The sequence below is a fragment of the Juglans microcarpa x Juglans regia genome, chromosome 4D (assembly GCF_004785595.1).
Source record: "Juglans microcarpa x Juglans regia isolate MS1-56 chromosome 4D, Jm3101_v1.0, whole genome shotgun sequence".
Classification (NCBI taxonomy): Eukaryota; Viridiplantae; Streptophyta; class Magnoliopsida; order Fagales; family Juglandaceae; genus Juglans; species Juglans microcarpa x Juglans regia.
The window spans coordinates 11363151-11389496 of NC_054600.1; the positions used below are offsets into that span (position 1 = coordinate 11363151).

The window sequence follows — 26346 nt, forward strand, 5'->3', positions numbered from 1 at the left end:
ACTTTTCTTCTTCTTATTAAGCATCCTAAATGGATTAGTCAAAACTAAATGACACTTTTAATAAATATGAAATGAATTTGACTTTTCACTATTCTATTCACATAAGTCTCCACATTAGAATATCTATTTTTTTCTTTATATAACAATAAAATAATATAAGATAAATTTGATTTTGTCTATTCACATCAAATCCTCATATTGGATTATCCATTTATTCATTATATAATAATGAGTAAATAATTAAAAAAATATTTAATTTTTTATTTATTAATTTAATTTAATTTATCATATTTTACCATTTTACCTATTATATATTAATTAGTAATCATATTCTAATTAAAATATGTTAATTAGTAATCATATTCTAAACAAAACAAAAAAGGTCTAGTACCATGCGAGGCCCCCAGCACATGAGCTGTGCATTAATGGCTTTTTTTTTTGAGTAAACTGAAGCCGTGCATTAATAGTCACTTAGAAAATATAGACATTTATTTGAAAGTAATTAATTTACTTGAAGTCGTACCCCCTCAATAGTTTATTTACTTGAAGCCATGCCCCCTAAATATCACGTGGTAACATTATTTTCGTTCAACTTAAAAGTAGACATGAAAGTATGGAGAGAAATAAATGATAAAATATACATTTGATATATCTATAATAACTAACAAATTTGAAAATAATTTTAATATTCACTGTAGCTAAAGTTCAAATATTTAGATTTTAACTAATTTATTATAATGATATTTTGATGTCTAATAGCTGAATATGGAATGAATTTAACTTTTTGCAAATCTATTGAAGATGCTCCCTTGGAATGTACTTTCTTTTAAATGGTCCACATCAAACCATGGCTGCTGTCAAGTACATCATCTTTTCTCTATCATTTATCTGCAGTCTCTTTCTTAGGTCTCAAGTCTCTCCACTTTGCTTAGAAAATAAAATTAAAATAAAATTGTTCTTTTGGCTTTTGGGGAAATCAAAGACCACCTCTCCTTTACATGTGTCGACTCAGATGCACTCAATAAAACAAAAGAAGGTAAAATTCGAACGAAACATGATGGGTTGAACTGGATTGAAGTGTGCCACGGCTGAAATAGGCATTCTCTAATGGAAGTAGTTGGCGAGATTGGCAATGGAGAATGAATAAGGAAAATAAGTGAGGTCTTTGCTTTTCGATTTAAGACAAATGAGAGGCAAATATTGTTTTATCCTTAACAATATCCTCCTATTAGGTGGTGGTGTAAAGAAGAGTCTTCTGCTACCTACACACTGTATACTGTGTGAACATGTCAATCGTAATAAAGTTTCCCAACACAAGTATCTTTTATACTAACTAATGTGGTTGGCTTTCACATAAATAGTGCATTTGGTGTGTCAGTAAATAAGCATGCAAATAGAGTTTTTACAAACCCAAATACAGGAGGATACTTGTGTCTGGTTTCAGACCAACGCCAATCAATTCAATGTGGACTGTGGATCATGGGTTTCCAAGGTTTTCCCACAATTGTAGACTGTAGTACCAATGCTGTAAGTTGTCTCTGGTTGTCTTCGACGGGCTTCTTCCCTTGGCAGGCTGTCGATTGCATGAGCCTGTTAATTCATTATTGTCGGAGCCTTTTGATTCGGTTGGACTCTAACCAGTTGAAGAAATCTTACAGTAAGGTTTTTGATGTTAAACTGGCTGAAATAATTGTGATTCTCTACCAAAACAGTGAACAATTCTCATTGACAAACTATTACAGCTATTTTTTTTTTTTTTTTTTCTGGATACAGTTTCCATGTATGTCCGGTATGACCCTTACAGCTATTTATCCACACAAAACTCCAGTTCCTCTTTCTTGATTGGTGATTTGGTACCATGAAACTTCCTCCCAGCTTCAACAGCTTCCCTGTAGAAGTGGCAGGTACTCAGAGGATGTATTTGATTGATGAAATAAATTTTGCAGTCCCTCTTAAAGTGTAAGATGTCCCAAGTAAACGAAACTCTTCAACAATTAGCTCATTTCATGGATTTTACAATCGATAAAGAGAACAATAAATGATTTTGTTCTTTTTTTTTTTCATTTTGTAATGTAGTCATCGGCATGCCAAAACCAAGGCCTAAGTAAATCCAGAGATGGTGAACGTGATCACTACCTGAAGGCATGCACAAGTTCCTTATTTTCAGGGTCAAGCTGCACTCCCTCATAAAAAGAGTTGGCTGCTTCATCAAACCTCTGCAATAATAAGAGAAACAAATAACATCAGACCACAAAGACCAATTCGTTGTTTCAAATGCCATGGACCAGAAGTGAACATGAAAACATGCCTGCAATAAGCGTAAAGCTGCACCTTCCCGGTAGCAAGCTTTGGGCCAATCTGGCCGTAATGCTCGGCAGGCCTTTGCATCATCTAAGGCATGCTCAGCTTGACCCATGCGTATCCAACAAAGGCTCCGATTGGAAAACAAAGTAGCATCAGTGGGGTCTAAATCAACTGCCTGAATATGCATCCCAAACAATTACAATTTACAATCAATGTGCTGAAAGCTCACGTTTTAGATATGCATCTGTGAATAAGGAAACAAATTTTGCCACCGATATCTATAACACATAATTTTTCGAAGTAAAAGCTTCTTTGTTTCTATTAGGCCACGTCATCCATTCTTGCAGTAAATAGAAATTGATTATTTAAATTTCAAATAACAGAATAGCATACAGAAGATGGTATATCTACTACCAATGGAGCACTAAAAATATCAATCACCAGCTAGATTCTGTCAGAAGAAGAGTCATGAGAAGTTTAATTAAGTCTCATTCACCTATTTGGTAAGTGAAGAGGTTAATTAGTTTCTTTGAAAACGCGCTAATTTTTTTTTTTATTGGCACCGGGTGTCTAAGAACAAAGTCTCAACTAATCCTGGGGGTGCACAGACCTTCGGCAAGGAGTTTCCTGCAAATGCACCTCAGATAATTCAAGGAGAAGTTGCCCCCAGTAGGATAGTCCCTAGAAATTATTTGCACCCAAAAGGATCCTTAGACTTGGAGGGAGCATTATTTGCACCCAAGAGGATCCTTAGACATGGAGGGAGCATTATTTGCACCCAAGAGGATCCTTAGACCTGGAGGGAGCATACCACCAAGACCAAGGCTTTACTAGTTGAGCCACACCCCTAATATGCTAAATTATATTGGTATATTGGTGGCTGACCATGAAATATGCTTTCTAGTCAAACAAATAAACTGATAAGTTATCCCAATAATGTTCTATATAGAAAGAGAAATACTTTAGCAACAAATTGATTATACATAAGTAATCCCACAAACTGAGGTGGTTTCGTGCAGTTCATTAGATTGTAAAGTTACTTTTATTATAAAGTAGATCTAACAGATCACATGAAACCACGTCATTTTGTGGGATTGCTTTTGTGTAATCTCTTTGTGACTATAGCAGTCCTCATATAGAAATGTGTTCTCTGCCATCAGATGAAAATTAGCGTCAACCAAGAGCACGACCAAATACAGAGACATAGGGTTGCAGCCGAAAAGGAAAATGTTCAACAGTAAAAGGGAGAGATGATTGAATTAGTCAAAGGAGAGAAGTATGAACTTGTGTATAAGCATCTACAGCAGTATGATAATCTTTTCTTTTGAAAGCATCATCTGCTCTACATTTTGCTTCTGCAGCTTTCTTCTTTGCTTCTGGCGCCACCTGAAACGTTGAACATTCATCACATCGGCAAACACAACGGTAAAAGTATTCCAACAGAATACTTCAACTCAGAAAGTTTAATATTTATGACTTCAGAAAAAAAGTTTAATATCTCCATAATTCAATTAAAGAAAAACAAATACACAATAAATCCGAAGGATAAAAGACTTGCAAGTAATCACAAGGTGAAAGTAAGTCCAATCCCTTGTCAATGGTAGAGGGGAGAACCATTTCCTTGCTCACAATGATTCCAATGATCCCAAAGTGGCATCTTAAATTTCTTTTCATTAGCATTTCAATGCTTCTCCCACTGGAAAAAGTTTTCAATAAGGATTCCACTTCTTATAGAAAGTGCAGTATCATAAGAGATAAAACCAGTAATTGATTCATGGAAGTCTTTGATTCAGTCTTTTGGTTGAATTGACATTACTTTTTTACAGGTAATGGTTGAACTGACGATCAGAGAGTAAAAACTAGAATATCGAATTTGAATTGAATTTATGACAGTAACTAGATTTGAATTAGATATATAATAATCTCATCTACAGAACATCCAGTGTAATCTTACCAAGAACTTTTTTTTTTATTGGCACCGTGTATTCTAGAACAGCGTCCCGACTAATCCCAAGGGTACACAGGCCCTCGGTAAAGAGTTTCCCGCAAGTCCACCTAGGGTAATTTAAGGGAAAAATTCCCCAGTCTAGAGATTGTTTACACCCAAGAGAATTTGAATCTTAGACCTTAGAGGGAGCATACTACCAAAACCAAAGCCTTTACCACTTGAGCCAACCCCTAGGGGTTTTATCAAGGAAAAATAAAAGCTAAAAAGCATCCAATTTCAGACAACAGACAATCCAGAAGAGAATCTGAGCCACAGTAAGTATAACAAACAGAAAGGTACATTAGAGAGTAAAAAACTGATACCTCAGGGAGACCATGCTTTAGTAGATTGGTTTCCTTCGGCATATTAACATTGCTTTGATCCCTTGTTTCTTCCTGAAAATTTTCCCTTGAATGTTAATACAAGAATCTAAACTAGCACTGGATTTGGCAAACCAAATAGAAACTGATATAGACTGTAGTGACACCAGGTGTCTCTTCATTATTTGTTGCAATTATGGAATTGTTTATGTGTTGTCTGGGTTAGTCTTTTATTTTCATATTTCCTTCCATTCTTCAGTGGATTTTTTTTTAGACACCTGGTGTCTAGGACAAAGTCTCTACTAATCCTGGGGGTGCACAACATTCTTTTTTATTGGCATTGGGTGTTCAGAACAAAGTCTCGACTGATTCTGGGTGCACAGCATTCTTAAGTGGAAAATTTTCCTCCTTTCACTCAGTAATATAATCTCCTTTCCAAGGAAAATTTGAGGTTCTTCTCATTATGTACCCAGAACTCCTTTCACAATGGCTTAAGAGCTCCAAATTCCTTTGAATGGAGAAAGAAACTCTTTTTGTTTTTCAAATAAAAAAGACAGTATACATCTAGTCACTGGCACACTGCTATGCTTGTTATCAGGCCAAGAAACAATTCTTTGTTTTTGGTGAGAAAGCTAAGAAGGAAACATAGAGGTATTTTAAAATATTTATTTCAAAAACAAAATGCCCCACCAAGAGATCGCACGGTTAGTCTTTAGTTTAAGCCAATATGATGTTTTGAATAAACACTATAGAGCCTATATAAATATGCACTCATTGAAAAATTGAAAAGCTTCCTTTCTTTCTCACATATCCAAAATTTCGTGCCTCGATATTATTACCTGTTGTTTGCTAGTTTCAGACTGCATATGCTCAATTATTGCATCAACAGTCCAATTTGAAATGGTCTGAACTTTTGAAGTCAAAGGAAAAAGAATCTCAACGGCTCCTCGATTGCCTTGTGCAGCTGCAACCTGGATCGGCTTCAGACCATCCTGGTATGGCAAGAACATCTTTTTTAACAATACGCACCAAGAACATCCAATATCTATACTTACGAAAAAACATCAAATATGGGTATGATTTCAATTAATATTACTGTGAAGGAAACAACCTAAAATGGACTCATACAAGCAATCAATCAGAACCAATTGGTAATTATAAGGAGTCAAGGAGAGATGGTTAATAGGCTATCTCATAGAACTTTACTAATGTTTCCTGACAGTCCACTTAGTACAGAATATAATCTGGATGCTTTGGCTCTAGCTATGATGGACTCAACCAAAACGTTTTTCCTATAATAGACCATTTGCAACTTAAAGGAAACCACTAACAAGATTATTTTGAAGAGGCCTCCAACTTGGAAAATTTTCCCATATTTGAAAGACCTCCAAGTTGGAAGTGTTGGGAAAGAAGACCAACGTCATCCAGAAGATTGCACCACTTTGTTTTATAGCATATATTTAGAAGGAAAAGAAAAATATTTATTTTTTTCTTTGCTATTGAGGTGTTGCCTATTGAAAGATGGGTTTCCCAACCTACACTAAAAAAAAAGCATCAGTTATAAGTTCTTAATGCACACTGGAGTATTGAAACAAATAAAAATAATTTATTAAAATAACCACAGGCAGAGTAACCAAAGCATGCGAAAGTAAGACGATCCTCACCCTTCCCCCCTTCCCCCCAAAAAATATAAATGAATATTTAAATTAAGTAAAGGTCCTAAAATTAAAGCGTAAATTAATAACAAGTTTAGTACACTGCACCTACATTTTTTGGTCATGGGAACAATTTAGGACACTGCACTAATGTTTTTGCACATGGAAACAAAAGATTTACCCACTCTTAACCAAGGATTGTTCATCATATAAATGTCATTTTTTTCTCTCTTTCAATTTTGTTTGAGATCACATATATGTAATCTGTTTTAATGAATAAAATAGAATTGACTATAATTACCAATACAATAGGAGGGGATTGGACCCCAACAAACAACCCCCAAATACATTTTACAGAGCAGGAAAAGGGAAACAATTGGGTAACAGAACCTACAATTCTGGTCCTATTTTTTCTTGACATGTGGTCTTGAGAAAGGCTGTTGTGAAGGTGATTTCATGGGCTGCAGAACCCAACGCATTCAGATGCACATTGGATCTGTTCGGGTTGAGGCGCTTGATCAGAATCTTTTCTCCTACATACTTGGATAGGAGAACTTTCGAAGGTAGCTCCCAACAAAAGCAGTTTCAGGAGGAGAATGAAACTCCTAGCAAAATGAAACAGAAGATGATCAGCGGCAGAGGAGAGAGGTGGCACATGGTGGCCAGATCTGGTTATAAGGCAGGGTTGGTTGGTGGAGGTGGTGGAGCAGACCCTCAGAGGCCTTCTATGGAGCACCTAAGGTGAACTAGTGGAATAGCACATATCTAAGTTTGAAAAGAAAAACAAGAAAATATACGAAAGAAAACCGAGAAAATAGGAGACCAAGGCCAGAAAGCCACTGGGCAGCTATGCGTGCCGATGACAGCCCATTACCAACCATTGATCCAAAAGCCTTAGAACTGTTGAATACTAATTTGGTCAAACCTTAAACCCTAGGATCATAACATTCCGCCACGCTTCCGAATCCAACGTCCACGGCGGCCCACTCTATCAGCACTGACCCGGTGGTAGCCCTTTCCCTTTTGGCAACTTCACTCATCTATCAGAATTCAACAACTTAGGAAGATAGAGATATTCCAGAACTCTAAAAAGAAATAAATATAGGGATGGTATTAGGAAGGTTCATGGCATATTCCAGCAACGTCTTTTACGCCTAAATTCCTAAACCTAAGACAATTTAAAAGGTTAGGAAAGCATTATGCCTAAGTTACTTAGAATGGAAGATCAAATTGGAAGTATAATTGTCTTGCTAATGAGGACTAAAGAGACCGATCAAAAAAAAAAGAATAAAAAGTGTCTAAAGGTATCATCTTTATTTCTGTGGCGATCTCATTTTCTTATGAGTAATTTTGATAAGTAGAGGTTCAAGTATTCACAAATCTTTTTCTTTGGATTTTATTCTATTAAGTGTTTCAAAAATCAATTGAATTCTTGACCATATTATTTTCTTTTTTGGGTGAATGTCGTTAGTATCAAATGCCCCTAGTGTTAACTAATGATGAGGAAGCCAAATGGGTAACTAATGATGAGTCAATAGTCACAATATGATTAATAGTCTTTTTTATTGAAAAAGTATGAGTTAAGTGTGGGAAAGTCAAATGATTAGAAATGGAAAATCAATAGAGAAGTGTTACGTCTATCTATACACAAATGATAGGAGACCATTCATCTCCAAATTTTTTTTATCTTAATGTCAAAAAAACCGAGTGGGTTTATACTGTAAAAAAGAAAATACAATCAAATGTCTTTTTAGCATGTGAAGCATTGGGATAGGTCAAAGTAAAATGAAAAATAGATTAAAATGATGAGGTAGCTCAATATAATACAAAGAGGATGCTTCAGGGATTATACAGGTAATATATTTCATAAATTCCAACGGTAATGTAAAGACACTAGCACGAAAATATATGAGCATGCTGACTCAAGATATAACAGGTCAATTCGTGACTATATAACAGAAGTATAGCTTCACCTCGTCAGTGACATTTGGATCAGCTCCAGCTTTCAACAGACAGTTTATGATTTCTAAGCTCCCACTATCAGCAGCAATATGCAAAGGGGTTGCTCCACCAGCGCTAATATTTACTTTAGCACCTGCCTATACATTAGAAAATGCAAACATTAGGGTTGCTGAAGAAAAGAACGCATAAAATGGCACAAAATCTAATTACCAGATTTATTTTGCAGATGCACATAAACAGAAGGATAGTTATCAGAACATTGAAATGAAATCACATAGGTTCAAACATCAAACAAACGCTCTTTTAAATAAGCCCCAAGCTCTACTCTTTTATATATATAAGTAATACAAAATTCTGTAATTACAAAACTAAAAGGCATAGTCTGTAACACCTGGGCGCAACTTTATTATGGCTAAAAGGATAGCTTTATTGGGCCCGTTGGCCCATAATGTTTGAAGGCCCAATTGGACATTTATTGGAATAAGTTGGCCTACACTTGAGTTGGATATTTAATGTAAATCCATTCCCGTGGAATAGCATTTGGAAGACAAAAGCTCCCTTAAAGGCATCCTTCTTTGTATGGACAGCTTCTTGGGGGAAGATTCTCATTACCGACAACCTAAGGAAACAGCGAATCATAGTCTTGGATTGGTGTTGTTTGTGTAAAAAGAGTGGAGAATCCATCGATCATCTATTAATTCATTGTGAGATTGCCATGACTTTTTTGCAAGGGTGGGTGTAGCTTGGGTGATGCCAAGAATGGTGATCCACCTCTTAGCTTCATGGAGAGGTCTCCAAGGCACTTCTCAGATTGCCTCAATTTGGGAGATGGTTCTGATCTGCCATGGTGGTGTCTTTGGAGGGAGAGGAACGAGCGAAGCTTCCAAGATCAAGAACGGTCATTGAATGAACTTACAACCTTTTTTTAACACCTTGTTTCAATGGTTGATTGTAATAGATTTTTTTTTTTTAATTAATAAGAGGTTTTATTACCAAGAATAGGCATAACCCAAATACAAGGAAGTATACAAGAGAAAATACCTACATACACTCAAGAAACTGAAAAAAGACTAAGGCCTCATTTATTTACGCAGTTCAGATGAGATGTTTTATTGAAAGTTGAATAAAATATTGTTAGAATATAATTTTTTAATATTATTTTTATTTTGGGATTTGAAAAAGTTGAATTGTTTATTATATTTTGTGTGAGTTTGGAAAAATTGTAATGATGAGATGAGATAAGATGTTTTATGTATCCAAACCGACCCTAAAGCAAATCGAGAAAATCATCTCCATTCAAAACAAGAGCCTATGCCCACAAACTCAAAGTAATAACGAAAAACTCCCTAAGTTCTCCCATCGAGCGTTCTTTGTCTTCAAAACACCTCCCATTCCTCTCCAACCATACGCACCACATCAAACACAAGGGGCTCATCTTCCAAATGGCAGCGGCAGTTTGTCATCCCTCAAAACCTTTCCAACAAGGAAGAAAATCCACCACTTGCTTAGGCATCACCCAAGCAATTCCCGTCCTACCAAAAATCTCATTCCACAAAATCTTGGCCATCTCACAATGAAGAAAAAGATGGTTAACAGATTTACCATATTTGTTTCACATAAAACACCAATCTACTATGCAAAGTCCACGCTTTCTTAAGTTATCTGTGGTCAGAATTTTCCAAGAGATACCAACCAACAAGCAAATCTCATCTTACTAGGCACCGTAACTTTCCAAATGCTTTTCCAGGGGTAATCACAAACACAATGGCACGTTAGCACCTTATAAAAGGAACTTACCAAAAATCTGGAATTGCCTGCATGAACCCACAGCAAGCTATCCTCCCTTCCCTGAATAATCTTTAAATCATATAATCTTCCAAAAAAATCTGAGACTACATTCACTTCCCAATCATGCACATCTCTCACAAATTCAACATTCGATTGAGGATTATTATTCAAGAAAGAAAGAGAATCAGCCACTGCAACATCTTGGTCCCTGGCAATCCTAAATTGGGAATGGAAAAACATTCTTGAGGGCTGAATCCCCATACCAAAAATGTATCCTTGTCCCATCCCCCACCTTAAATTTAATATGATTGACAAACTCCCCCCAACCAATCCGAATGGACTTCCACAAATCCACCCCATACGCTCCTCTAACTTCATTAGAGCACCAATTCCCCCACATTCTCCCATATTTAACATCAACAACAATTTTCCATGATGCATCCCTCTCATAATGATATCTCCATAACCATTTCCCAAGAAGAGCTTTATTAAAGAGCCTCAAATTATGCACCCCCAAACCTCCACATAAAATTGGTAGACACACCATATTCCAACTTACCAAGTGAAACTTTCTTTCCTCACCTTTATCTCCCCACAAGAAATTCCGATAAATCCTCTCAATTCTATTTGTCACCCCTGCCGACATTGGGAAAAGAGAAAGGAAATAAGTGGGAAGATTAGACAATGTACTCTTTATCAAAGTAATTCGTCCCCCTTTGGACAAATAGATTTCTTGTATAAAAAGGGAGGATTTCTTGTAATAGATTTCAATGGCATGAACATCCACGACTTTCTTGTATCACTAGAACATCACTCCTAGGTGTTGCTCTTGTTTATGACCCGTGTACTTGGGCTTTTGCCTATTCCTACGATCAATAACATCTTATTTACCGATAATAATAATAAAAAAATAAAAAAAATAAAAAGAAAAGAAAAAAGTTACATTGGATAATATTGGGTAGGCCCATGGGATCTAAACTTATTAGGATTGGGTCTTGGAATGATATTTTACCATTTAAAAAAAATTAATAAAAGCACCTTTTTTTACGCTTTAAGCTCACACAAAAAAACCCTAAAAAGCGCACCTTTGTAAATGAGCTTCGCTTTTGATCAGCAAAGCACTTTGGCCTTGGCGCTTTGCGCTTAAGCGAGCTTTTAACAACACTGGGACACACCAGTGAAAGGAAAATAGAGACAAGAAACGTAGGCAAATTGTAGAGTATTCTTGATCAAGGTTATTCCACCACTTTAGACAAATACATCCTCTTCCAACCAGCCAAATTATATGCTTATTCTCAATCACACCATTCCAAATAGAATTGGCCTTGAAAGAGGCACCCAAAAGGAGGCCAAGATATTTCATAGGCAAAAAGGATATCGTACACCACATTATGCAGTCAAACGGCTCACTAGAAACATTATCTACAAGAGCAAGCTTTGACCTGGCGCAATCCACTTTCAAGAAATAGCTTCAAAGCATAAAAAATGGCCCTCACGGTGCATAGGTGGCTTGGGCTTGCCCAACAAAATATTAAAGTATCATATACAAACAGCAGCTTGATAATGTTCAGAACATCAAGATTTCCAGTCCTTCAGAAAAGAAAGGGTATGTTTGATTAGGTGAAATTTTGAGAATGAGAATTTATTAGAATTTTTTTGTGATGTATTGTTTGTTGGGTTTTGTAAAAATAGATATAAAAATGAATAAATTTTTTTTCTATATATGTTTTGTACTAGAGTTTGTAAAAGTAGGTAGAGTTGAAAAGTTGCTCGAATATAATTTTTTTTATGGTCGTTTGTGAAAAAATTGTCATTATTTTTAAATTGAAAAATCTAGGCAAATGATTAGTTCAAGAGTTGAAATAGAAAGTTTTTTTAAAATTGAAAGATGTTTGGAATGAAGTTGAAAAAAATTTGAAATTTTTTAAAAACTTCAAAAAAAAAAAAAAGTTAACCAAACATGACCAGAACCTCCATCAACAGTAATGAATACAACATTCTATTAAGAGCCTCCACAACAATAATGAAAAGTTACGAAGATGAAAGATCATCTATCCTCGACCACAAGCTCCTAAAGAAACCAGCACGAAAAGCCATTCACTAGTAGAGAGAAGAGCACCAAAAAACGCAATGCACTATCTATGGCCGCTATTTCTCCTCAAAGCTACATCTCCCAAGCAAATAATAGAAAAACTCCCAATTAACATGATTGTAGGCCTTTTCAATATTTAATTTACAAAGCAATTGTGACTCACCTAAAATAAACGTACAATTTAGATTTGTTGGCAATAAGGCAATAAGCACCGAGTCTAAATTGTGTACCTCTTACAAACACTTTATGTGGCTTTGAATAATCTTCTCAACAACCCTACTAGACTGATAAGCAAAGACACAGACTACAAATGTTAGTGAAAGTGCTAGGCATTTTAAGCACAAATGCCGCCTAGAGCCTAGATGAAAAGTTTTAAAATATAACATATAAAATCGCCCATCAAAAAAAATATATAATGTATAAAAACAAAATATGCATAAAATGATTCTAGCCTTGGTGAATAGTGGCTTTATTGGATTCTCAATGGGTAATCCTATTAGGGGCACCATTAACCTATCTCACTTATTGTTTGCAGATGATACACTGATTTTTTGTGAGGTAGAACAAAACCAAATTCGAACACTGAGGGCATTATTACTTTGTTTTGAAGTGGTTTCCGAGTTAAAAGTGAACTTTGATAAATCAGAATTGGTGTCAGTGGTAATGTTCCTAACATCTGGCAACTGGCTAGTATCCTTGGATGTAAGGTTTCCTCTCTTCCCATGAATTACCTTGGTCTTCCTTTGGGGGCAGCATAAAGGTCGGTGGAGAAGATTGAATGCAGATTGGCAGGTTGGAAGATATCATCTCTCTCGAAAGGTGGTAGAATCACCCTTATCAAAAGTACTCTTTCTAATCTACCAACGTATTTTTTATCTGTATTTCCTATTCTAGCAAGTGTGGCAAACCGTATTGAGAAGCTGTATCATGACTTTCTTTAGAGTGGGATAGGAGAAGAATTCAAGTATCATCTAGTCAAGTGGGATAAGGTATTTTCTCTAGTCTCTTCAGGTGGGTTGGGTATTAGAAACTTGAGGATTTTCAATCAAGCCTTGCTTGGGAAATAGTTGTGGAGATACAATATAGAACCAGAAGCCCTATGAAAGTTAGCGATCGATTGCAAATATGGAAGCATGTGGGGGAGGTGGTGCACTAGGGAGGTCTATGGGGCTTATGGAGTGGGCATTTGGAAACACATTCGAAGTGGGTGGGGGACCTTTAATCGGCATACTAGACTAGTGTTGGGTGATGGATCTAGAATAAAATTTTGGACTGACCTATGGTGTGGAGATCAAGCCCAAAAGGATTTATTCCCATCAGTTTTTAGGATTGCAGGTGAGAAAGATGCCTCGGTGGATAATTGCATGGAGTCATTGGGGAAACTAGTTCAATGGAAAGTGAATTTCACTAGAGCCGCCCAAAATTGGGAAGTTGGCAGCTTTGAGGGGTTTTTTGCTCTTCTATACACCATGAGGCAGAGAACCCAAGAAGCAGATAAGATGTGGTGGATACCCACAGGTAAAGGTAAGTTCTCGGTCCGTTCTTTCTATAAGACGCTTACACAATCGCAAAATACGCAATTCCCTTGGAGAAAGAAATGGAGAAACAAGGCACCTCCCAAAGCAGCAATTTTTGTATGGACAACAGCATTAGGTAAGATCTTCACAACAGATAATCTACAGAGACGTAAGGTGATCATAGTAGATTGGTGTTGTATGTTTAGGAAAAATGGTGAAAATATTTATCAGTTATTGTTGCATTGTGAGGTGGCTGGAATGTTATGGAATGAAGTGTTTAATAGAATAGAGTTAGCTTGGGTTATGTCTGCCACAGTGACAAAGCTCATGGCCAGCTAGATAAATCTAAAGGTTTCCTACAAATCTCAACAGTGTGGAAAATGGTCCCGATTTGTATCATGTGGTGCCTATGGAAGTGGCGAAAATGGTCACTAGAAGAACTTAGATTTTTTTTTTGTTAGCACTCTTTTTCTTTGGGCCACAACTGTAGATTGTCATGGCCTTGATATCCATGATTTTCTTGTTTCTATTACTTCTCTCTAACTGGGTGTGACCTTTTGTATACCATCTTGTGTACTTGGGCTATACCTATTCATATCAATATAATCGTTTACTTATCGATATATATATATATATGCATAAAATATCATAAAAAGTTTAAAAAGGCATGATAGTAACATTTTCATCCTATTAAGTCAATTGCTTAAAATCATTGAGCAACATTACAATCAAGATCAACTAATTACATAAATTTAAACAAAGCATTGAATATAGTTCTCTTGTTCTTAATAAAATATGTACAATCCAGATATTTTTCAGCCACAATCAAAGTAAAGTACGTGGCTAAATCAAAATACGCCCAAAAGGAAATAATCAAATATGCAAAAGAATTGTAGTTATGACTTGTATGCTAAAATAAGGAATACAATGCCATCCTGAAGTATATAATCATCCTCATCATTAATCATAAGACCATCATCATAGTCATCAACGTATTTGTAGCCCTCATCATCTTCCTCATTTAATTTATCTAAATTAAAAGCATGCTTTTCACACTATAATCTAGCTAAGAAAAGTGCCAAAAAGTCCATAAGGTAAATGTGCTTTGATTTCAGTAAGCGAAGGGCTTCAGGCTATGGTGTTTTTGAGCTTGAGTGTGCTCTTACCAATACTGTCCATAGCCCCAACATTTTTAGGAATGAGGGTTGTGAAGTGCTCTCAAACTTCTTGTTGGCATGAAAAACCTAGAATACCTTCATACCATCATCTTGAATCGCATCCCAACAAGCTTAAAAGAATCCATAGTGAAACCACACAGACCCTGTGCTATATCACTAACCTACTTTTACCATCTTGAAGATCTCTCTCTACAACAGCCTCTCAAGCCACATTGCGATCCCTTCCTCAATGGACTTGGGTCCTGAAGCAAATCGCTCTGAAAATTTATGTATATAATACTGAAAATATGGTTCACGATCACAGTCTCATCAGAGAAGACTAATCATCAACCAAAAGCATCTCAATAGTGTTGCTTCTCCAATGTGAGTTAGCCACTTGATAGAAAAACATCCTTAAAGCGCCACCGTTTCTATTCAATAGTGTTACTTCTTGTTTAAGAAAAGTACTACAGCTACAAAGAGATGTCACAAAAGTAAACTCATAAACTGACATGGTTTTTATATGATACGTTAGATCTACTTTGTGGGTTTACTTTTGTAAGATTTCTTTGTGGCTAAAGCACTTCTCATTTTGTAATGATCTAAGTTTTGTTTTGTTTTGGTCAATCTGTCATTGTATTACTGTGCTGCAGATTGGTGCGTATAGATTCTATTTAGTATAAAACTAATAAGTTACCCAAAGCAAAGCCACAGAGCTATCTTCATAATGAAGACATAACAATGCTCATAATCAAATTACTTGAGTAAACAAGAACAGAATGCAACTGAAATAAACCGTCAAACCTCCAAAAAGGAACCGAGCAATATTGATGGCATTTATATATCTCCAACTTTTAAAATAGATATGCACAAAGTTCTGGCACAAAGTCCATTTGATATATTTGAGGATAAAGAAACACAGAGAAACCTGAATCAACAACTCTAAAGATGCCAGTGAGCCAGCTGCCACTGATGACAACAGTGGAGTAATATCATCATCTGTTTCAATATTAGGCTGCACAACAATAGCAGGAAAATGAATCAAAATATAGAAAAGAATTTCCCGTCACATTTCAATGGAAACAAAATATCTGGTTATAATATTACCACGAACAAAAATCTTAAGCAAATGACATGAGGGAAACAAAAAAAATGGCGTCTAAAACTGCTAACAAAACAACCGTGTTTTTTTATAAGTAATATTATATATATATATATATATATCAATAGGAGTAACCAAGTACACTAGACGTATACAAAAAAACACCTAGTCCATATAAGAGAGCCCCTAATGACCCAAAAAACCCATGGGACTTACCCAAACTACACCAAACCCAAATTGGAATGTAACACAGCTCCCCAACCCCAACCCCTTGTTTCTGTAAAACTAATCCTCTACCTAAACATCCCACTACGAGAACGTCTTCACAATGCCCTCCCTTTAGTCTTCCCTCGACTTGAGCTACCTCCCTTAGCATCGTAGTTGATTGCCCATGAAAGATGCTTTAACTCCCTGCTTTTCTTAAATTTTGATTTGGTTTCAATCGCATGACTCACCTCAATCGCAGTGAGTATTGCTTTAAATTGGTCTTCCTATTCTCCATGTTCTCCATATGAAAGCCCCAGGATTTGCTGAAACCTGTTAACTTTATTCAGAACCCAATCCGATGGTAAACCCACTATATCGTTTATCAGAGGAAGAGAAACCAGGGGAACGACATTATCCCCAGCCACAGTACCCAATTGCCCTCCCAACTCTAAACCTTCCCCACATGAGGCACCAACGACAAACCAATAATTTCCTTACTGCCATATGGTTGCTCCACAGCTATATGGTTGTTGTCCATTGTTTCTGCCACCATTACAAGTTCCTCCCCTCCATCAACATTGCTTGTATTTGTTCCACCTCCAGACGATCCTTATCCTGCCACTTTGTCTGACCCTATGGCTCCCTCAAGAAAAGAACAAGTACGGGAAGCACTACCTACTGTTACCCCGTTTGCATCTTCTAAAAGAGGCTCGACTGTTTCTTCCAAAGAACTCGAGACCCTGGATGGACCCCCGTCTTCAACTAAAAATGAACCTTGGACAAAAGTACCAACCCCATCTGCAACTGGTGACTGAGGCCCTAAAGCTCCCTTAGGAGGCATAGTGACACTGGCATGGACAAAGATGCCAGCGTCCAACAACCCTATCTGTGACGGCGTTGAAACGCCCTTTGCCGGCACACTTGTGGCCTTCAAACCCGAAGGATCTACACCCCGCCCTCCCTCATCCATTCTCGATCCACCACCAAAACCCACGACTAGATCCAGCCCCTTATCCACTTTAATCATCAGATCTTTCACATATTCCATAACTCCCTTCAATTGAGCTTTGACATCCCACAAGATCCCCTCCACCTCTCTCAATGTCACCTGACGGCCTTTGTCTCCTACAAGTGCCTTACCCTTTCCTTCTACCGTTGAGCTGATCTCGGCCGGACTACCTGCCAGAGACCTCAACACCACAGCGTACGAAGCACCTTTGACTGAGGAAGGCCTTTCCACTATTTTTCCATCAACAAACTCCCCACTTTGAGCAGTGGCTATGGATTCAGTAACACTTCGAATGGACTGCAGAAAGCCTTTCCATCCAATGCCATTTGCGCTCTCTAGAATCACCAACAAGCATTTCCTCCTTCCATTCTGGAATCCTGAGAGTTGCAGAAAACTGCCCCTTGCGTTAACATGATGTTGAATGATAAAAACTTCATTACCCATCCTTAGCTCTCTGAAGAAACCTACATGACAGTTAAGTTCTAAACAATCCTATTTTTCCATTAGCAACCCACGAAGTTGTCATCCCCCCTAAACACATGAACTTAACTATCCTTTTGCGTTCAGAAATACGAAAACTATTTCCTCCCTCTTTCGTAAAACAAAAGTTTTTTATTCGACTTTCAACCACCTCTCGCCTTCCAACTAAGACGAATCCACATCGCGCGTCGTCATCGTCAAATCCCATTGCAAATCTATGCCCACCGCTCCCTACTGCTCCCACTTCATCCTCTTAAGGTAAAAAGCATATCTGTGCCTACTACAAGCATAGACACAGACTCAAGTCTGTGAAGGTGGTGGAGGCAAAGGCTCAGATCATAGACCCTACTGTGTTAACGGAAAAAACAGAAGAAAACTCAGGTCGCAGGTCGTAGGCAAAGGCTCAGGTCGACCTTAGAACCAGGTCTGTACCGACTAAATGCAACTCAAAAATCCCGATCGCCAGTGATCAAGGGCGCGACATCAAAGGGCTCCGAGAAAGATAGAGAGAGAAGTCTAGCAAAAAATCCAGGTCGCCGGAGCCGGGACCTACGCCTCAACGCTGTCGTCGGGGCCCGTCGACCTTGTCTGGGCCAGTGGTGAGGTGTCACTCGCCGGTGGTCGACGTTGTCTCCAAGAATGACAGAGAGAAAACTTGGGAAAAAAAAAAGTCACCGACACCAGGACCTATGCCGGACGACCCTCAGTGAGGTCGCCGAAGTCCGTCGACCTTGTCTGTGATGGTGGTGAGGGGTCACTCGCCGGTCTAAGGTGGTTGCATGATGGCGGCTGTTCTTCTCTCTCTGTAGGGTTTTCTCTTGCACGTTGGTGGCTCCAAAAGTTTGCAACAAGACAAACAACCGTGTCATGCAAATGATATTAGCATATTTAAAATGATCAAGCAGATCAGCACCCATTACTCATATCCAATGCCATAATGTTAGAAGCTAATCATGCTTACACTTGAGAAGTAGTTATGCTTTGGGATTTCCAAAACCATTTTCTACCACTGGCAAAACTATATCTTTCTATCACCTAGATGATGAGATGTGGACCGTGCGGTTGGATAATAATAGTTAAACAATATCAGTTTTAATACATTTTTTAGGCCCAACTCAATTTGCATGCCACATGCAACATACTTTTTACCAATGTAAAGATTCAAGGTTAAAATATTGAAATCCCCCACAATCAATGATTGGCATGGCTCTAATTCGCTAACAAAGATGACAGCTAAGAACTTAAAATGGAATCCTTCACACAATCACTACCCAACCTCTTACAGAACAATATTATGGAATAACTATTACGAGGCTATGCACACCTCTTGTCTTACAAGTAACTTAATTTCATTAAAAAAACACAAAGAAGCAAGATTCTAGTACACAATAAGTATACAAGAGAACTCCATATTCAGGAGAAAAAGAAAATGGTTCAAAAAATCTGAGAAGGTAGGAAAAGAAAACTATTAATGTGCATGCACGTGCAAAGGAAGTTGGAAACATTTTTTTTCAGCTCTACCACAGAAGTTTCTTTATCTTCATGATCTGTGCATTGAGCAATTTCAAATACATCACTAAACATAAAGGGGCATACCTCCAAACTTCCAAAATGTGATGATACCCCTCCTGTCATCCCAACTCACGAACAACTCTCACCATTTTAGGCATAACCCAATCAACACTAAACATTGAACCAAGTCCATGTATCTCATGTTACTTCACAAAGATGAATAAGGTGATCAATAAACTACCAACTCTTATTACACATGCAGCCACTAATCCACCACAATGATGTTCCACTTCACAAGTTATCCAGATATCTTCCCTAATGCTTCCACCAGTGTTGGTGGAAGTGCTAGGCACACTTCAGCACAAACATCATTAGATCCTAGGCCCAAAGCACAAAGTACAAGAGCACGCATGAGTGAAGTAAAGTGCACATTCATAAAAAATAATGTATGGTAGGTTAGTAACAAAAATCAAATCCAATAAAATACAATATACAATAGCTTTAGAAAGCAAAATGGTAATATATTTGGTCATTAATTCAATTCATTAGAGTATTATGCAACGTAAAATCAAATAATAAAGTAATTTACAAAAACTTTAAGCATTACATTTTATAAAATTCTCTTATGCTTTACTAAATATACATATCCATGATATTTTACAGATCAAAAAATATATATACACATCCATGATATCAAAATATACCAAGAAGCACAAGACCAAAAAATTTCATGAATTGTAGCTATCGAGTTCTATGCTAACATAAACAATCAAATATCAATACGTTTTTGCACTTTAACCACACAAAAGCACTGAAAAGCGTGCTTTTGTGAATGCAATCCACTTTTTGTTTATGAAGTGCTACAGCCTTGGTGCTTTGCACTTAGCCACATTTTTACCAACACTAGCTGCCACCCACATAACACATGACTCTCTAAGAATCCTTCACTCTCCAAACACTCTTCAAAGGAAATAGGGAACCAATAGGTGAGGCTACAATATAGTTTGATTTCACTTCTAATTGGTGTCTTCACCCACACAATACGTGACTCTCAAAGGATTCTTCACTCTCCCAACACTCTTCAAAGGAAATAGGGAACCAACATGTAAGGTTAAAATCCGATAGTTTGATTTCAAAATTGGTGTCGTTTGGAAGGGGTCCAACATATACTATCCACATGATCTGTCACCCCACATGCTCTTAAGATATGTGATATCCCATACTAAATGATGAGTGTAGGTGGTATATGCAATCTCATATTGGTTGGGAGGGAAAAGTTCTCGCTCTGTGATTCCAATGGGGCTCCAATTGTACCATTAACTAGTCCTATTGGAGAATGACCCAGATGTGGCTTGGGCCTCCCTTGGGGCATTACAAAATATCTTCAAAGGTTGTTTCTCACATGACACATCATGCCAAAAGTTGGCCTTAGAACCATCACCCAAAGCAAATCTAACAACTTTTGAATAAGTATCTCACCTCCTCCTCATATGTTTCCATACTCCTATACCAAAATGCTATGTTACCCCTTAGAACACAACCTCCCCTTATTCAGCCACGCTTAGAATCCGTCACGAATCTCCACAAGGCCACCCTCTCCGTCGCATAACACATCTTTTAATTATTTAAGACAAAAGACAAAATACTTAATTGTCTACAAACGGCAACAACATAACTATGCATATTCGATTACTTCTTGCAATCTTACTTAAAAAACTTTAAAAAAAAAATCTTAAAATCTTCACAAAACCTCCCTCTTCGTCACATAACACATCTTTTAATTATTGAAGACAAAAGACTGCGCATATCACATCTATTATTGAAGACACAGGACTGAACATCTAATTATCCACACAATGCATCAACATAACAAGTATCTTCTATTACATTATGCTACTATTGTCATTATGTCTATTAGACCTATTACCAATATTATAAATGGCATCCATTTAATAGAAAGGATCAAAGTAACTCTCAATTTGATTTTATTCATAATGATAGGCATAGCCCAAGTCCACAAGAAGATATACAAAGGTACAACCTATCTAAGTAGAAGCAATAGAAACGAGAAAGTCATGAAAATCGAGGCCATTAAAGTCTACAGCTATGGTCCATATTATTAATATGGCCATTAAAGTCTCAATTTGGCATGATGATGTGTAATCAGGTATGATCTCAACATGAAAACTGCATGAAATACCAAAACATTTTTTTTTTATAAGTAAATGAATAACCAAAACATATTCACCAATCTATTACATTACCAAAAAAGAATATCCAATAAACTAATATTTATGATAGATCAAACAACTAACACAGGGCAAGAAGCCTATAGGTATAAGGGCACCAAGCTCAAGGACCAGGAGGAACCAAAACTTCACTTGAAACACCAGGAATCCCCACAAAAGAAACAGGACTAAACATGCCCATATAAGGTGCATAATCCTATCAAAGGGATTACGGAGAACAAGTGAGGATCTGATGACCCAAAAGTGGGTAAAATCAATTCATGCAAGGTTCTACTACCCTTTGGACCAATGAGGCTTGGACAAAGCCAGAGGAATGACAATGGCAAGGAAACTCGGGAGGCCTAATAGGCAGCTCAACAAGGTCTGCCAACAAAAAGATGTATATATCCTAAGCCAATGTAATCATTAAGACATCTCACATGACACAAGGGAAAACTTTAACCCTTTGGAACCTCTTCACCAGCAAAAGATGGTCCTAGAAGCAAGTTTTAATTATTAACGTTTCACTCGAACACAAGAAAAGAGTCCTGGGAGAGGCTTTATCTCCCTAGGTCTTGAAACCACAGAGGCACCACAAGAGGACAAGGGTCAAAAACTTCAATATACTAAAAGATAACAATATAAGAAGAAATCAATCCAAACATACATTAGCATGGTGTTCCAATAGAACTTTGACAGCATCTTTTTGTCCATGACCAGCAGCCCAAATTAGAGGAGTACCAGCATCACTTTGTGAGTTAACATCAACACCCTTGGAAAGTAAAATCCTCAACAGCTCAATTTCTCCTGTGTGCAAGCACAAAATTTATTGAAAGTGGGATTTATTGGGAAAAACATGATGTTAAGAATATTAAATTCTATACATCTATCCACATCATGGACATATAAGATTTTCACCATATGTATGGCCATGGCAATAAGGGGAAGATATAGATGATCATCTAATTTTACAGCCTTCAAACAGTAAGTTTTAGATGTAGTTTCTGGACTAAAATCCAGGTCAGGTTAATAAAGCAAGAAAATAACATAAATTATGAAACTACCAAAACATCTCTAGGATTAACATAACAGAAACATATAATTCAATCATCCTTTTTTTTTTTTATAGGTATATAATTCAATCATCCTTAAAAGAGATCAATTAAAACAAGGAAGACAGAGGGATTATGTAAAACAGAAAATTTAGGAACAAGCTCTCCATGCACTAAAGATCCAAACAGGAAGATAAGGGCTGAAAATTTAAGAACAAACCTATTCCAGCAGAATGATGCAGGGCTGTGGCCCCTAAGTCAGTAGGTATAGCAGGATTGGCACCACACTCGAGAAGGTATTTGGCTGTACTGGTATGCCCTTGCCGAACAGCATGAATAAGAGGAGTCTCACCTGTAGATAAATAATGAAAATCCACACCATGAAAAACCATAAAACCTTTAAAAATAATTTCCCTCTCTTCTTTTGTTTCAGCTAATATTTTGAAGGTTATACATTTTACAATCATGGACAAAGACCATAGAATTACTTTTGATAGTATATGATTCCAAGGAGTTTTTTAGTTAAAGGACAAGAAAGATTCTTAAGGCTGCGTTTGGATGTTGAACTGAGTTGAGTTGAGATGATAAAATATTGTTAGAATATTATATTTTAATATTATTATTATTTTGTGATTTGAAAAAGTTGAATTATTTATTATATTTTGTGTTGAAATTTGAAAAAGTTGTAATAATGAGTTGAGATGATTTTAAACTCCAAACGTACCCTTAGCCTCGTTTGTTTTCACAACTCTTTTTAACTCAACTCATCTCATATAATCATTACAACTTTCTCAAATTCTCATACAAAATAAAATAAACAATTCAACTTTTTCAAATCTCAAAACAAAAATATTATTAAAAAATATATTTTAACAATATTTTATTTAACTTTCAACTTTTATCTTATCTCATTTACGAAAACAAACGAGGCATTAGTTAAAGGGATACTTGGGGAATGAGATAAGATGAGAATTTTGTGAATAATAGTAAGATGGTTTGTGAATAGTATTGAGATAGTTTGAGTTGAGTATTTATTGGGTTCCGAAAAATGAGATAAATAATTTGAATAAAAAATATTATAAAGTTAAAATATTGTTTGAATATAATTTTTATTTTGGGATTTAAAAAGTTGAATTATAATTTTAATATTATAATTTTTTTTGTCTTTTGTTTGAAATTTTAAAAAAGTTGTAATAATTTGAAATTATTTGTATTTAAATAATGTTTGGGAAGAAAATGAGATGGAATGAGATGGGATAGAATGAGATGGAAATTGTTTCCAAACATCCCCTAAATGTCACTTTTGCAACATGCATGTTCCAGCCCAACTAATCACTCTCAACCAAACCGCAGAAACCGTCTCTACACATGTAGTTTCCTAACTTTTCATTTTGTTTCCTTGCATATAAATCACAAAGATAACTACTTCCTAATCTAGATTGCTCCGTCAACACATTACTAAGCATTTATAGAAAGGGCATGTGATACCTCATATGATAAGGATAAGGGTAAGTGGTGTATGAGATCCCACATTTCTTGGGAAAGAGAAGTTCTTGCTCTTTATATTAATGTTCTAACAGAATTCTAATTGTATTATTGACTAGTCCTCTTGGTGTATAGGTCATATGGCTTTAGCCTTCTACTAGAGAGTTACAAATGATATTAGAGCATATCCCAACCAGAAATGTGGGACTTGAACCGTACCATCTACAATGAATAGTCCTGACAAAGACGTTTGAAGTTTAAGGGAAGGAGATTGTGATACCTCGTATGATAAGGATAAGGGTAGATAATGTAGAGAATCTCACATTGCTTGGGAATAAGAAGTTCTTACTCTTTTTATTAATATTTCAATAAGGCTCTAATTATATTATTGACTAATCCTTTTGGAGTATAGATAATATGGCTCGGGCCTTCCATTGGAACGATGGGCATGAAGAAAATAACAGAAACGAACAATGTAAGAAATTAGGTGCATACCATCTTCATCTTTTGTATCAACATCGAGCTTCAATTCCTCTAACAAGTACTTGCAAACTTCTGTCTTCCCCTCCCTGGCCGCAAAGTGAAGTGCCTCTCGTTTGTTCGCATCCTTAATATCAGCCACCGTTCCAGCCAACCCCTTACCCTCGTCAAGCTGCCTCGCCAACTCTATCCCAACAAAATACCAGCCAAATAAATCGTCAACACAAAGGCACACGAACACACACACGTATAAAACGTGAGCTTACTCTTCAAGAGATCAACATTGCCAGTACAAGCTGCATTCAGAAATTGTTGAACTTTCTGTCTCACTGCATTTGGCGACGGAGTGAGAGAATGAGAGATATAAAGTAATTATCGAACACTATGCTTCGATATGAATCAAATTGTACAAGCATACACGCAGAGCGATGGAGAAAGAAAAGCATTACACACTTAAAACGTTAGCAGAAACTGTGTAACCCAAGTAATGAATCAAATTGCAAAAATGATCCATGTGATTATTGGTTGTGATGTATGCGGTTGGCTACGCCAGAGAGAGAGAGAGAGAGAACCTGCAAGGGCAGTAGAAGCATCGGCGGCCATAATAATTACACAACAAAACTGAAGTAGAAGCAGGACAAGGATACTCGCTAAAACCCTAAAATGGAAGAGCGTTGTTTTTGGGTTTTAACTTTGAGACAGGCTACAGCCAAAGAGAAGCTTAACACGGACACTTCGGCTTCGTTTGGTTATTTTAACTACTCTCAATTCATTTCAACTCATTATTATAATTTTTTCAAATTTTAATATAAAATATAATAAATAATTCAGTTTTTTTCAAATTTTAAAATAATAATAATATTAAAAAATAATATTTTAACAATATTTTATCATCTTAACTCAACTCAACTCAACTCATTTCAACATCTAAACACACTTTTTATGTGTTTGGTTATGAAAATTTTGAAACCAGTTTAATTATGCTTCCAATAGACGATTGCCACCTCAGCACTTCGTTAACTAATTGCATGAGCCGCATCACATAGAATTACAAGTGAAATCAGAAGTAATGATTGGGTCGTATCTTCTCTGGAAATACTAGATATTGATCGGGAGTAATTTAAGTATAATTGTGAAGTGTGTGATGATTTTGAAAGAGAATAGAATTTATTATTAAAAAATTAATTTTTTTGCATGAATGTTACAAACGATTACTCTTCTCTCTTATTCAACCGGCAGAGGAACTCCAGAGTCTAGACCGCCGCAAACCACGCCCTCCTTGATGAAGAAACTCCATGGACAAGCCTGTGTACAGCTTGTCTCAAAGAAGGCGCACAATTTTTCAAGCCATCGTCCTTCTCAGCATCCAATTTCAATCCAACCTCAACAACTTCCTTACTATCAATCATCTCATACACTTCCTGAACTTTTTGTAACTCTCTCACCATTGCTTCATCAGCCACTTCTCTTGCTTTAATATCCATTGATGCCAAGTCCTTAAAAACACCAATATGAAACTCAACTCGGGCAAGCCACTATTCGATGAAGGTGTCGTTGGTGTACGATCTTCACCCTCTACCAAATCTGCATCTATTTGTTTGAATCTTTTGTGTTTTTCTTCATTCTCAGAATCTACAGATTGTTCTCTCTTTATCCAATGCCTTCCTAATCTTCTTCCTTCTCTCCATGGGTTTAATGGACAAAGCTCCATTCGTTTTCTTATCCTTCTTTATTTTCTTCCTCTCCAAAAGATTCGAAACAACATTATCTTTATGATCCTCCATTTCCTCCTTCACAGAGCTGGAGTTTCTCTTCTTACTACCCATTTAGACCAAAATCTTTAATTTATTTATAAATTAACCTGCATAACCGAACATTAGAAAAGCAATCACTAAAGCCCCAAATTGGAGGGTCATGGGTGTGGGCAACGGCGATGGCTGGCTTCGGAGAGAGGTCACGGCAGGGAGAGAGCGCATGGATCTGGGAGATTGTTGGGAGAGAAGAGAGGG

At 36.7% G+C, this 26346-nt stretch overlaps 1 protein-coding gene across 2 annotated transcripts; it reads right to left on the minus strand.

The window, feature by feature from the left end:
• Positions 1-1304: 1304 nt before the first annotated feature.
• LOC121259883 (26S proteasome non-ATPase regulatory subunit 10) lies at positions 1305-25070 on the minus strand. Of its 2 annotated transcripts, XM_041161684.1 has the most exons (13): positions 24910-25070; positions 24604-24666; positions 24353-24523; positions 22593-22724; positions 21988-22127; positions 15711-15797; positions 8240-8365; positions 5451-5603; positions 4615-4686; positions 3589-3690; positions 2309-2479; positions 2137-2216; positions 1305-1889 (listed from the first exon to the last, which is right to left on the minus strand). In XM_041161684.1, exons 1-13 carry the CDS (start codon positions 24938-24940, stop codon positions 1805-1807), a joined length of 1413 nt encoding a protein of 470 aa, XP_041017618.1. In that variant the 5' UTR covers positions 24941-25070; the 3' UTR covers positions 1305-1804. The 2 variants fall into 2 exon arrangements, with proteins under 2 accessions (XP_041017618.1, XP_041017619.1); XM_041161685.1 differs by lacking the exon at positions 15711-15797.
• Positions 25071-26346: the final 1276 nt, after the last annotated feature.